Source organism: Gossypium hirsutum, chromosome A07 (genome assembly GCF_007990345.1).
Source record: "Gossypium hirsutum isolate 1008001.06 chromosome A07, Gossypium_hirsutum_v2.1, whole genome shotgun sequence".
Taxonomy (NCBI): Eukaryota; Viridiplantae; Streptophyta; class Magnoliopsida; order Malvales; family Malvaceae; genus Gossypium; species Gossypium hirsutum.
The window spans coordinates 4,008,992-4,023,609 of NC_053430.1; the positions used below are offsets into that span (position 1 = coordinate 4,008,992).

Below are 14,618 nucleotides of genomic sequence, written 5' to 3' on the forward strand. Positions count from 1 at the left end.
CAATTTTTTTAGATTATATAAGAATAATTAAATTTTAATTTTAATATTTAATATCTATATTTTAACTTTGACACAATTTGACATCTTAATTTTTATAATGTCATTAGTTAGTCTAAATACTTTAATTTGACTAAAATGATAATGTTAATTTTGAAGAATTATTAACACTGTTAAAATCCTCTGTTAAATTCAAATCTATTATAATATCATTTTTTATTATATAGATGTCAAATAAGTATTTTTTTTTATTTCTATATGTCATACTAATAAATTTAATAGAAAATTTTTTATATATTAATAAATAGACCTGAAATTTAACCTCAAAAATAAATGAATTAAATTTAAATAAAAGTATAAATAAATTAATCAAAAATATAAAATTTGGGAGGTCGGTGAGACTTTATAATAATTATTGAGTCAACCGACTCTATCTGATTCCATCAGCTAAGAGATGTGTTTGGGGGGACAAAATCGTGATGGAGGAACAGCCTCTCTCATGAGGCAAAAAGCGAAGATAGATGATGCGATATTATTATTTGTGCCCAAAACAGGATGCCGAAGGGCAATTCATAAAATAATTGCTGTAATTAATCGAACACCCTTCACCCCCAATCAATCATGCTTGCTTTACGTACATGCCTTCTTCCAGCAATCACAAACTACCAACGGAATGCTGGATTATTCCTTCTTTAATATTCTATTATCATTTGATAGTCATTAATTAAGTTAATCATCTGAATTTAAATTTGCATCATAATATTATCAAAGTCTCCTCTTTTTATATATTTTTCGAAGTATGTATCATCTCAATTCTACCTATGATTGAAGTTATAACATATACTATATGCTAGTACGATGCAACTTTATTTTTTTTATGCTATACTAAGGTGAATTTTTGTTAGAACAACAAATGTTTTCTCAACCTTGAATGTCTCAAATTAAATAATTCATAAACTATATGTGGTGTTTGTGTATGAAACCATTCTCTAAAATAATATCTTACCTTACGATATGGTGCAAGAAAACATTTTTTATTTACATAATTAGCATCAACCTTATAATATATATCTGGGTTTAAAATATGAATAATTTGTAGTTTTAATTATATAAACTTATATAAACTTATATAATATCTGGGTTACAATTATCCTAAGTTATATTCCTTTTTATAATACGTAAATTAAGTAAATGATAATATAAAATTTATAATATATTACCTTTGTAAAAAAAATGTTTTATAAATTATTCAAAACATATGTATAGAACTTCTTATAGATAATAATATATTTCACTTAACTTTAGAAATATATATATTTTTATAAATAAGTTATAATAAAAAAATTATGATAATTTTTCATGAATAAATATATTATTTTTATAATATATAGTATGAACAAATAAATAAATTATATTTACATTTGACCATAATTTTTTATAATCGGAATATTATAACACTTTTGTAATATATAAATTATCTTTTATAATAAAATTTTTTATCATAATTTTATAATATTTTAGGATTTAAATAATATAATTTTTTTATAATTTTATAAAATACATAAATTAATATAATTTTTAATTTTTAATTTTTAATGATAAATTTAATAATATTTTTAGTTTAATTTGATAAACGAATATAAAGTGATTTCCAACCGGCCCAACTCTTTTCGAACAAGTGCAGGCCGCGAACCGTCTGCGTGGCTCCGTAGGAACATATAAAGTCATCAACTTCTCAATCATCATTATCTCAATGAATTATTGGGTTCCTGACGTGACCCTTTCGGCACCAATTTATTCTGGCTTTCTTCTCTAATGTATATATGCATATATAATATGAAAACCTTAAAAAAATTGTGTACATTTTAATGATATAAAACACCCATAAAATATAGCCGGGGAATAGTGATATGCATTTTAATTAAAGAACCTCATGGTTTTAAGACTTATGAGAACTAAAATTTGTTCTTTTTCTCCTCCAATACGTTTGTTTCTTCTTCATCTTTTTTTTTCTTATAAGCTTAGTGTGATTCTTTCTTTTTAGTTTACAAATTTATATTGTGGGTATCCTTATTATTTTTATAGGTTGTGATTGACAGATAGCGATACATTTGTCACTGAAACTCCATTGATCACTAACAAAAGTGGATAGCTCTTCATCAGCTTCTTAATTTATTTCTATTTTGAGAATAATAAATAATTTCACAAGTTAGATTAAACTCGTGTTGTCTTTAAGTTTTATATATTATTTTTGCTTATTTTCCATTATTCAATAAGTTCCATTTTTAAAAGCTTTTATTTGCTATTGTAGCACATTTTTTAGTCTAGCTTATACATGTAGTATTACTTTTGCAAATGATTTTAGAGATGATTCTGTCGCCGTCTTCTCTAGTTTGGTGAATGCTCGATTCTTTTGCCGATTGTTGCCCTCCACTTTGGACCATCTGTGGTTGATTTTTTTATCGTCTTAAGTGCTTGAATTACTCTAGATACCATACTTGAGTCGTGACAAAACCAATTGGCTACATGTTATAATATTCTAATGCTTAGGCTAAAATTTTTGTTGTGTTGGTAGAACTTGTCCTACTATTGGTGTTTGCTGTTTTTTTCCCTCAAATTATATAATCCCTAGAATAATATATTAACTAAAATTTATTATTTTCATTTGACTTAAGAGTAGAATTAATTTTATTAAAATTTGAGACTAGAGATTGTTATAAACAACTAATTTAGTAAATAATGTATTTCATGCTTTATATTTATTGTTATAGATGAAAAGTTATTGTAACAAGTAAAAATAATATTAAAATCAGTTTTACAATAAACTTAACTATTCTAATAAAGTATAGTTATAAAGAGTAGTTGCTATATAGAGGAATGATCGAATTTCATATTTGTACATACTTTATACAATTTGCATTAAATTTTAATTATTTTATACATAAATTATGCATTTTTTTTACAAAATATATAATAAATCACATTCAAATTCAAGAATATCAAGTTTACGTTTTGTAGACATAAAAAGTTTATTAAAAGTCACAATTTTTAAGAGTCAATAACAATATCTATACTACTTTTAAGATTTTGATTGAGTTAGTGTCATTCATCAATTAAATTTCAATTCAGTCATGTAAAATTACTAAAATCCCCTAATTTTAACAACACAATACATTCTTAAAAAAAAGAATAAATTTATCGTTCTATATAAATTTTTTTTAAAAAAATTGTACATAATAGAATTTAAACCCAAAATATTATGATACTTACTATCTACGTATTATGGTTTCAATTAATGTTATGCTTTATTGTTGTATAAATTTTTTTAAAACAAATATTATTTATGGGTTTGTGGATAATATAGTAAATTTTATTTATAAAATGAAAACAATATATATTATTAGGTAGTGTGTAGAGGATGAATTTTGTGTGAAGTTGAAGATAATAATATTAGTCTAATGTAGCAAAAAATGTCAAATAATAATTAGTCTATTAATGAAGACAAGAGATGATGATGAAAGGGTAAAGCGAAGGGGGTGGTGGTTCAACATTGTCCGAATTGACTAAATGTCAACATCGAATGGGATAGAGCGCACTTGCTTCTTACTTTGGTCCCATGAAAATTCAAATCTTAAATAAAGACATGATTTCATTATTCATGTTTATCAAAATAGAGATGCAATAAACTCACGCTTATGGGTTTAACATATACAAATGGTTACTGTAAAGGGTAAATCAATCAGTGGGTTTTGAGATTCAACTTCACTGGTGATTAAATAGAAGCTTTCAGAATTATTGCTCAAAAAAACCCTGCAAACATGGTCTTAGTTTCTGGTTTAGACGTTGGTGCATGTTTCTTCTGGATCTACAATTTGTATGGTAACTTGGTATACTGTTCTTTTAATGGCTGGTACATGGTAATAACTATGTTTTAGCTACAAAAAGTCATTGAGAAGTGTTGATACATTGAACTAACGGATGTGGAGATGGAGAAGATTTTGGTTTAGAAGTAGAGAAGAAGAAAACAATCTCCTAAGATATCTGTAGAATTTTATTATATAGGGTTAGATCTTGGATCGAATTATTTTTATTATAATTATATAATAATAAGAAAAAGAGAATTCGCTATGTTTTTTTGTCAGAGAAAATTAATAGTTTTTTTTTTGAGAAAATTGAATGTGTTAACAAGAAACAAAAACATTAAATTCACTTTTACACTTTGGACGAATAAGATTGATGAGACACTAACAGAGGTATGCAAAAGAGATGGAGAATTTCTGTTCTTGTCACGCGTATTTTGAAAGGGTCACACCCATACCTAATCATGGACTAGGTTAGGCCTTTGCAAATTTTTAAATTTCTTTTTTAAGTTTAAATATAACTGGGTCTAGAATTCTAGTAAGCCTGATCTAAATTAAAAATATTAAACTCAACTTTGACTCAACCAGTTTATATTATTATTTTTAGATTATTTTTTTTTGTAAAAATAAATTTAAAAAATATTATATATCTAATGTACTAGAAACATTAAAGTAAATAATTCTCAATAAAATAAAAATTAATTAAAAAAATATTTATACTTAACTAACACTGAGATAATTGTAACTTAAAAATTAAATGCTTCTAAAATAATACCAAAATTGACCATAAACAACAAGAGTCATAGAAAATTCAAACAATAAAAACAAAATAATAACGAAATGACAGCAAAACAACTGATTCGGACCTGTTACATGTATCCTCTCCGCATACAAGAGGCTCGAGAGAGAAAAAAAAAAGTGAAATGTTGGCACGTGTTGGAAAGGTGAGTTATATATATCCTTTCTGTAGATTTAATTCCTCTGCTTCATCCTTTCATTAGAATATTTCTGGAAAGAAATCTGTTTTATCAAGTTCTTGAAATGTCCCTATGATCCGTGGTTTTGTAGCATTTCCTTGAGGACAGCTTAATCTTTTGGTATTCTCTAGTTGTTTTTGCAGCATTTACATTGTGTTCCACTTCTCCTTCTCTTTGTTTTGTAGCATTATTTGCTATTTCCTTTTTCCTGGATTTGATAATTAATGTCGAGAGTCGCACGAAAGTGAACCGCTAGGGTTTATCTTCATCTGCAATAGTAGATGCTATCCATTGCTCTGTAAGATTGCTTTTAAAAGATTTATTATAAATACAAAGTTTAATTGATTAAGTTGTTTGTTTAATGTGATGATAAAATCAAGAAAAAATATTATCACAATAATTAGTTGTAAATTAATTAATACTAAATTTTTTATTATCAGTAGTAAATTCGCATTTTTATACATATATATTATAAAATTGATTAGGCAATAATTTCATTACGCAATATGGATGAATTGATTAATAATTAAAAATTAGAGATGAACACAATAATTTGGTTACGTAATTTGAAAATTTTCTATAATTGTGAGGTCTTGTTTAAAGAGTAATACACTACCGATCAACTAATACAAAATATTATTCAAGTCTAATTTACTTAACAAGTTACAACCTCATTCCTATACACAATCTAGATCGCTCTCCTCAAGACTTTCACTTATTCAAAGCTTAGTTGCAAATTAAGCAATAAAAACTATTTGCTTACAATAAATTTGCACAAAAATAAATTTTTCACATTAACATGATAAGTACTCTCTCAATCTCATTAATATCTTTTCAAAATAGCCTTTGATGTAGTCTGTAAAGTGATAGATATTCCCAACACAAACTTTTAAAGAAAACAAATATCTTTTTATAAGAAAACATAATCATATTGAAGAGTCATTGCTTAATTTCTTCAAAATATGAATCTATTTAACTAAGATAATAGATCAAATTAAAACTCTTGAAAACTAACTTTACTTAATCCAATCTTTTCTTCAATTATAATCTAGTCATTTATTGCTCAAAATCATAAAAATGTAAAAATAAATAATCATGATACATTGATTAAACATACCAAAAAAAAAAATCAATTTTATAATATTCTGCGGTTTCTTTCATAGCTGACATTGATAATTGCCACTAACACAATTTAATCATTTAACATTTTTAAAATTTATCAAGACCCGTTTAACATCTGGTTTAATAGTTAATTGAGTTTTTAGTTTGATTCGCGTAGATATTATTATTAATATAAAAAATATAGACTTGAATGTATTGAAGTGTATTATATTTTTATTTATAAATTAAAAAGGGACTATAAATAATTTTAAATATTATATAAAAAAGTAGATATTAATATTAAAAGTAATGATGGGAAAAAAAAAAGAAATCGACTCGGATACATGAATCTTGATGGTAAGGCAAAAACAACAGAGGAGCTTACTTTGCTTTCCGGTGGGGTCAGCCACACTCACACGGCGAGTCCGCTCCCCTGCTTTCGTGGCGATAAATGAGGTGAACAATCCCCACCTTCCAATCACTAATCGACATTTTTAGGGTGCGTTTGGTTCGCTGTATTGGATTAGAGGTGTAATAGCAAATCAACTGTTTGGTTGAATGTAATGGAATAGAGGCGTAATAGTAATCTTGTGTTTGGTTGAATGGAATAGAGGTGTAATAACATAATGGAAAAAACTAAAATGACTAGAATACCCTTAGCATAAATTTGTTTTGGTAAATGATTATTGTTATTATTATTTAAATTTTAATAAGATTATTATTATCAATAATAAATAATTTAATCATATTTAAAAATAATTATTTTTAAATATATTTTAATTAAAATATATAATTTAATAAAATTCTTAATAATTAGCAAAAATTTATTTTGGTAAATTATTATTGTTATTGTTATTTAAATTTTAATAAGATTATTAATATCAATAATAAATATTTTAATCATATTTAAACATAATTATTATTAAATATATTATAATTAAAATATATAATTTAATAAAATTCTTAATAATTAATATTCTTATATTAAGAGATCTCCAAACCCTATGAAAATATCTCAATCCAAGAATGTTTGATCCTATCCAAAAAGTCGTTGCAAGTCGACTGATTTTCCAAATTTGAAAATTGATAGATTCGGTGAATAAAATTTAATAAATTTCACCTCATTTGTGCATATATCACAAACTATGTAAAAAGATCAATTGTTAACAATAAAAATAATCAGACAATTACATGTAATGTACTACGTGTACCTCATGCCGACATATAAAGACCGGTTTTAACTATAAAAATGGATGAAATTTTTAACAAAAAGATTAGTTTGCTCTTTGATCTTACGTACACGAACTAATTTGCCCATTCTTTTAGTAGAAAGCAAAATACAATTTTACTTCTAATATAAGTTATTATATTATATAGAGAAAATGAACCCCCAGCAAAGGCATAAACAAAACAAATACTCTTCCATCGCCAAACAAATGTAGAAAAAGTTGAGCGACCAAACAAATGTTATAGCATACAACTACACATCCAATGTTAAACCCTTCAAGTGTTAAAAGCAAAGTACTACATTTCTCAACCTTGAAGAAGAACCCTACTTGTGTACACTTCTTATCCACTGAGAGATACAACTAAAACTAGAAACACTGAAACCCCTTTGATTATGTCAGTCAGGAGGTAACAGCTGATTCTGTAGAGCCTGATGAAGACGCGCCGGTTTCACCTGCCACATTCTTCAGTTTAAGAGTACCACAGTTTGCTGAAGAGATAGATTCAGAGATATCACCGATATCCAATGTGTCGGGAAGAGTGTCAGAGGACTCAACAGTGTACATCTAACAAAGAGAACTATCCAATGTACATGAATACCGTAATAAGGGCAAAAGGTGCATTTTTTAATCCCAACTATAAACTAATTCAAGAATCAAAATCACAAATACTCCAGAAATCACTTCCAATGAAACCAAAGAAAGAACTTGCCGTACAATGAGTAAACAAGAAGCAAGCAGCATGAGGAAAACATCCTATCCCCAATATTCAAATTAGCATACATTATTAATGGCATTATAGAATAGGTAAAATTCCAAACAAATTTATATGAACAAGATAACACTACACAACCCTCAGTTATAATATATTCAACTGAAAGTGAGGTGAATAAAAACAATAAAAGCATCTGAAGGTATACGATCCATAAGAACAAAATATGTGGGTAAATCATTGACATAAATCAATGTATAAAATCATATGAAAGTTCAAAAGGTGGGAGACAAAAACAGGTGGAAAAATCTCTATCATTTGCACAGGGAGGATTAAAACAAATGAAGAAAAACCATGGTTATGCTGAAATAGGCCTGAATGCAGACTAACATCCTTAACTCTTTGATGTCATACAGTTAAAAACAAGTGAAATATGTTACCCACAACATCAGAAAATTATTCATAAATTCAATTACTTCACTACTAGCACTTTCATAGAGGGACACTTGGAAATCTGCAGGATGGAACAGCAAGAGGAGCTACTAATATAGGAAACATTCGAGATGAAAATAATATAGAAAACGAATCCAGCAAGACCACTCAGACAATCAAGTTATATAAATTATAAAATAAAGATAGGCAAAATTTACCTCAAGTTGGTTCAGCATGTCAATAGTGGCTTCTAAGTCTCCATTATTAGCCATGTAGACATCCAGAACAGAGTCATTGGACAAACCGGGGAACATCATGCGAAGATACTCCAAATCCATGTCGAATTCCTCATCCATAATCTGCTCGCCACTCATTTCACCCTGATTTTGCATCAAAGAACCATGACCAGGGTCGCTTTTCAGTGCAACCAGGTGGTTTCCAATGCCAGGGATTGCAGATTCAAGTGAAGCATTGCTACGTGAGGAAGGATCAAACCAAGCAGACTCATTTCCAGCCTTAATATCTTTAGCTATGGAACCCTCCCTTTTGGCAAGTGGTATGTATGATGCTGCACAGGGATTCAACGAAGAAACCTCTGGCTTCATTCTCTTTGCTGGAGAAGAATACTAATCATTTTAGCCCCCCATAGCATAAAAACACAAATTAAATTAGATTACTAGGCAAAATCATTCATTTTTTAAAAGAACAATCCAGAAAAATGAAAATCTAATAGCAAAAACAACATACTGAACGAAAATGAATATGAGCAAGTCTAATCCTAACAAGATAAAAACACACATAGAAAAAGAAAAAAATGATTGTAAATTGGAATAAACTGTGACTTTTCTTGCATTGATAGGATCATTCTGGATTTCTGTTTAACATGCAACTAAGCATCGAAAACCTGTCACGCAATTAGAACAAAATAAACTCCATGTACACAAGTTGTTGTTCTTCAAATAATCATAACAATAATCATCTAATAACGAAGTAGATAACTCAATTATTCAAAAGAATTAAGAAGTGGAAAATTACCAATCACAAGGTGGAAAAAATTATTGGAATGTTTTAAATTGAATTTTATCAAGAAAGTAAGGAAAATTCCCTTTAAACTTTCAGGTCTTTGATTCCATAAGGGCCGTAAAGATCAACCAATGAGAAAACAACCAAAATCAAAGATTAGTAAGAATTTTTTACCGAAAATTAAAGCAAAAACTCCAGCAAAAGAGAAGAAGAAACAAAAGATTCCGTGTTTCGATGAAGTTTATATGATCAGGCCCTGAAAGTGCAATGAAGAAGACATTAACAAGACAGCCATTAAAACTCAGTACAGAGAGAAGAAGAGAGTTAGAACAATTACAGGATAATTGAGAGCAAAAGAGAGTTAGAAACCTTTACCTTTCAGTAGCAGTAACCTGGAAACCCATCAATTGAGAGCAATCGAAGGAGTGACACAGAGAAAAAGAAAAGAAAAAGGTCGACTGGTTGAGAAGGCAAAACGAAAGAGTGACTGGTTGTAAAGAAAAAGAAAAGAAGAGGTTGAGAGACAGAGGAAGAGGCGAAGGAATGGGGAAGCCAATCGGGAGGCAAAGGTAGAACGAAGGTAGAACGAAGGAAGAGGCGACGGAATGGGGAAGCCAATTGGGAGGGTAAAACAGGGAGGGATTTGGATGCAGCACCTAATCTGAGCAAAAGGGCTGTATTACAAATCGGTGGTTTTCACCGATTAGATCTGTATTGTATTACACGGGTATTAGAAGCACATTCAACCAAACGAAGGACTAAAGATGTATTAGGTGGGGCCCACCGATTAGGGGTGTATTGGCATAGCCAATACACCTAACCAAACATAGTGTTTTAGTTCTTTTTCCGGTTTGTCGCTGAAATAATGGTTTCAAATTGTTGTCTTGTTGCAAGCTTCTCGATCCTTTATTTCTTAAAAAAATAAAAAAAAACTTAATACATCTTTTTTAGCTTTCTACTCCGGCTAAATTGTCATTTTAGTACCTTTATTTTTTTTTATTAATTTCATCATTATTTTTTATTTTTATTATCAGTTTAATTTATATACTTTAATTTCGTAATTTTCGTTACCCAATTCAAATTTTATTATAAAATTTCAAATTCACTTAAAAATAAAAAAATAAAAAAATATTAAAATTCTCAAAAAAATACAAGTTTTTTTTAAATCCTCAAAAAAATCTTTAGACTAAAAAAATTATAAAAAACTAAAAAAAGTCTTAATTTATTTTTGAAAATTATAAAAATAAAATAAAATTATAGGTATGCAAAACTTCAAAAAATCTAAAAAAAACCATAAAAGTTTTATAAAAAATTGTTTGTTTGGAATTTTATGATTTTTAGAAAATTTTAGAATTTTATTGTATATTTACTTTAAAAACTCAAGATTTTCATAAAAAAAAGCAAAAAACAAATCCATAAAATTTCCAAAAAAACCCATAAAATTCTTGAAAATTTTCTAAAAACCTAAAATTCCAAAGAAGCACATTTTTAAAATTTTATAATTTTTTCTATTTTTTTTTAAGATCAACATACTTATTATTTTAAAACAATATATTTTAAAAATATTTTTTTAGCTTTTATAATTTTTCATGTTTTAATAATTTTGGATTTTTATTTCTTTTTTATTTTTAAGTAATTTTTATTTTGTTTTTGAGAATGTAGCAGCTGGTTGGTTTAATGTTTTTAATAAAAATTGGGTTGGGTAATGAGCTATCCAGAATAAAAGTATAAATACCAAACTGATAAAAAATAGTACAGGTACCAGAGGAATAATTTAGTTATAGTACAGGGGCCAAAAGAAGTATTGAGAAAAAAAAAAAAGAAAAGGTAATGTCACATTTGATATATGTACATTTACAAAATGTTTAATGTGGTATTTGTATTTTGAAAATGTCCAATGTGGTATTTGAACCATTAATTTTTGTATTATTTGGCACTTGTACTTTAGAAATGTCAAATGTTCTACCTTAACTATTATTATAGGTATTATTTGGTACTTGCACTTTTAGAAAATGTGCAATGCAGTACTTATATTTTAAAAATCTTCAATGTGATACATGTGGTACTTTCATCTTAAGCTAAGAAGGTGATGTTTTTGAAAGAAAATTTGGAGAAAATCAAGATCAAATTTCTGCAATTAGGGTTAATGTGATACATGTGGTACTTATATATTTCAAAATGTATAAATTAACCCCTCTGTTAAATTTTTTCTATTAAATAATAACGTGAAATGTTAATTTAGATAGTTAATTATTATTTTGATCCCTGAACTATAACTAAAATATCATTTTTATTTTCTAAAAATAAAAAATAAATCTAAATTATTAAAAATATTAAAAACTATGTCAAAAATTCAAAAAAGTTAGCGGTCAATATATTTTAAAAATATATATATATATGAACCCTAAAACTTTTCGGCGGTAAATAATCAGTAAGTACTATGAAGCCTTGAAGGAGGTAAATGAAGCCCTTGCACCTCAAAATTTTCAGTGGCAAGTAATCAACCATAATATCTTCTTCTTGTTAGCAGTGGACCAAAAACTTTGATGCTCTTGCACCTTAATTTGTTCTCTCTCACCTTTTTCCTTTTATTAATAATAAAGAATTTTGCAGAGAAATTATCAATTTGTTTTTAAAAATATTTCAACATAACTTTTAATAATTTATATTTATTATTTTTAAAAATATTTTTAAGAAAAATTTTAAAAAATAAAAATGATATTTTAGCTATAGTTCAGGGGTCAAATTATTAATTAACCATTTTAATTAACATTTCACATCTTCATTTAATAGAAAAAATTTGGCTGAGAGACTAATTTGTATGTTTTGAAATATATAAAAGTTAATTTACCCTTTTTTCTGTAAAAACACCAAAATATAATTTGACCCTAAATACAAAAACTTACCTGATACTTTTTTTCATATCCAACTTCACACTTTACCATCAAGCTATTTAAGATATAAAAGATATATTTAAAAAATAATATACAATAAATAATTAAATGTATAGTTTAAAATTAATTAATTATAATGACATATGAAATTAAAAATATAAATACATCAAATTAATAATACTAAATGCGTTACATTTATTAATCACGACATTGTCATCAATTGAGAGCTACTGTCAAGTTGATTTGTGACACTAATTAATATTAGAAATCTTATCATACACGTATGCACGTGGAAATCACGAATCTAGAATATAGATGTGTATTAAAAAATAACATACAATAAACAATGAAACGTTTGGTTGAGTGGTAAATTTAAGGTTTTTTTAATCCAATTGGCACGGGTTCAAATACCGCCGTATGCATGGTTAGGAATTTTATTAATAGTATAGAAGTATAGATATACCTGGTGGAGATACTAAATTGTGCATATTAAAAAAATGCATATATATAAAAAAATCAAAATAAAGCTTTGATGTGTGATAAATTTAAAGTTTTACTAATCCAATTACAATTATTGTTAACCAAGGAAAATAATTCATGGTAAAAATAAGAAACACTTGGACAAGTAAAACCCATGCTAAAAAAAACATTTTTGAGCACGGGATTTTTCAATAAAAAAAATGGATTCAAAATGTATTCAACTAGGGTTTTCTGGACCTTATCAATAAGCTAAACTCATACTTCAAGTTGTTTCACGCCTTAAATAAAAACACTCAATAAATCCGTTGGACAAGTGGATTCACATCTCTTACAACCAGCACAATCTTCTGTTCTTGGAGTGGAAGCAATTTGCTTAGCTTTACATCCATCCCAATGTATCATTTCTAACACATTGGAGGTGCAACTCATACTTCAAGTTGTTTCACGCCTTAAATAAAAACACTCAATAAATCCGTTGGACAAGTGGATTCACATCTCTTACAACCAGCACAATCTTCTGTTCTTGGAGTGGAAGCAATTTGCTTAGCTTTACATCCATCCCAATGTATCATTTCTAACACATTGGAGGTGCAAGCTCGGACAAATTGAGTACACCTAATACATATATCATAAATTTTTTACTAAATGTGACATGGGATCTATAAATTTTTTAACATCATAAAACTTTAGTTAAGTGATAAATTTAAGGTTTTATTAATCTAGTAATTGACGTGAGTTTAAATTTCACCATGTGTAATTGTTATTAGTTTTTATTAAAATTAAAATATTAAAATATTTTCAAATAATATAATTTATCTTAATTATAAAAAAATAATTGTATAATTTTTCTATCAAATTAGTGACTCAATTAAAGGTGACACTAATTTCGTGTGAGCTTAATAAATCATATACTACAAAAGTAACAAAAGTTAATTTTGATGTTTGTTGTTGATGTATTATGTTTCATGTATTCTACAAAAATATGATGTGACATATTACATTAGGTGTTTAAAAATTACCTTTTACGATTATTTTAATTTAAGTTAAATTCAAAAAATTAATATTTAATATTTTAAATAGTCAAACACAATTTTTAATATTTAAACTTGTCCTAGTTTTAGGGAAAAAAAATCTTAGTTAGATATAAATCTTTTTATAGATAAAGTCATCCGTTCGACCCAATTGACTTGGTTTACTTTGGATTAGACTACAGTAAAAAAAACTTTGGATTAGTCCACCAATTCAGAATTCTTGTTAAAAATAATTAAAAAAATACATAAATATTAATATAAAAATTATTTTTAATATTTTATTATTTTTAAATAATAAAATAAATTATTTAGATAAATTAAGCTAAATTGATTTCAGACTAAAACTTCAAAAATATTTAAATTTAAGTTATATATATATATTTGAATAATCTCATTATAAATTTTTAATTATATCTATTCTTTTTGACATGATACTAAAAATTACTCATAGTCTCTCTTCAACCCATAAATAGAAGGATAATGAGCTTCAGTGCACTTAAACTCACATTCTCTTAGATTGATAACAATACACATGTAAATTGAATTAAAGATTCAACCGAATTCTATAAAATATATTAAATGTATATAATTTTATAAATTAAATATCTTCTTCCACTTCTACTAAACAAATTCATTAATGTTTTTAAACTTGTTCCACTTCTCACAAACAAATTAAATAATCTTAAAATGTAGCAAAGCTAAATTAATCATTATAATTGATTATAGATATTTTGCATCGGTTGTGTCGATGTAGCTACAAGGCTGCTCCACTTAGGCATCAGATATTTCTTATTTAATATATGTACGAGAGGGACTTGTACACATAATGATCTTCAAAAGTGGAAGCCAAAAAATCATATAAAAGCAAATTGAGAGTTCATTAAT

General features: G+C 26.8%; 1 protein-coding gene across 4 annotated transcripts; it reads right to left on the bottom strand.

Annotated features, from left to right (window-relative positions):
• Positions 1–7,258: 7,258 nt before the first annotated feature.
• On the bottom strand, positions 7,259–10,042 carry LOC107909339 (polyadenylate-binding protein-interacting protein 5). 4 transcript variants are annotated; one of them, XM_041117240.1, is made up of 4 exons: positions 9,704–10,041; positions 9,503–9,584; positions 8,524–8,918; positions 7,261–7,728 (listed from the first exon to the last, which is right to left on the bottom strand). In XM_041117240.1, exons 3-4 carry the CDS (start codon positions 8,908–8,910, stop codon positions 7,564–7,566), a joined length of 552 nt encoding a protein of 183 aa, XP_040973174.1. In that variant the 5' UTR covers positions 8,911–8,918; positions 9,503–9,584; positions 9,704–10,041; the 3' UTR covers positions 7,261–7,563. The 4 variants fall into 4 exon arrangements, with proteins under 4 accessions (XP_040973175.1, XP_040973174.1, XP_040973173.1 ...); XM_041117239.1 differs by having other exon boundaries at positions 8,524–8,931; XM_041117242.1 differs by having other exon boundaries at positions 7,486–7,616; positions 8,524–8,931; positions 9,704–10,039.
• Positions 10,043–14,618: the final 4,576 nt, after the last annotated feature.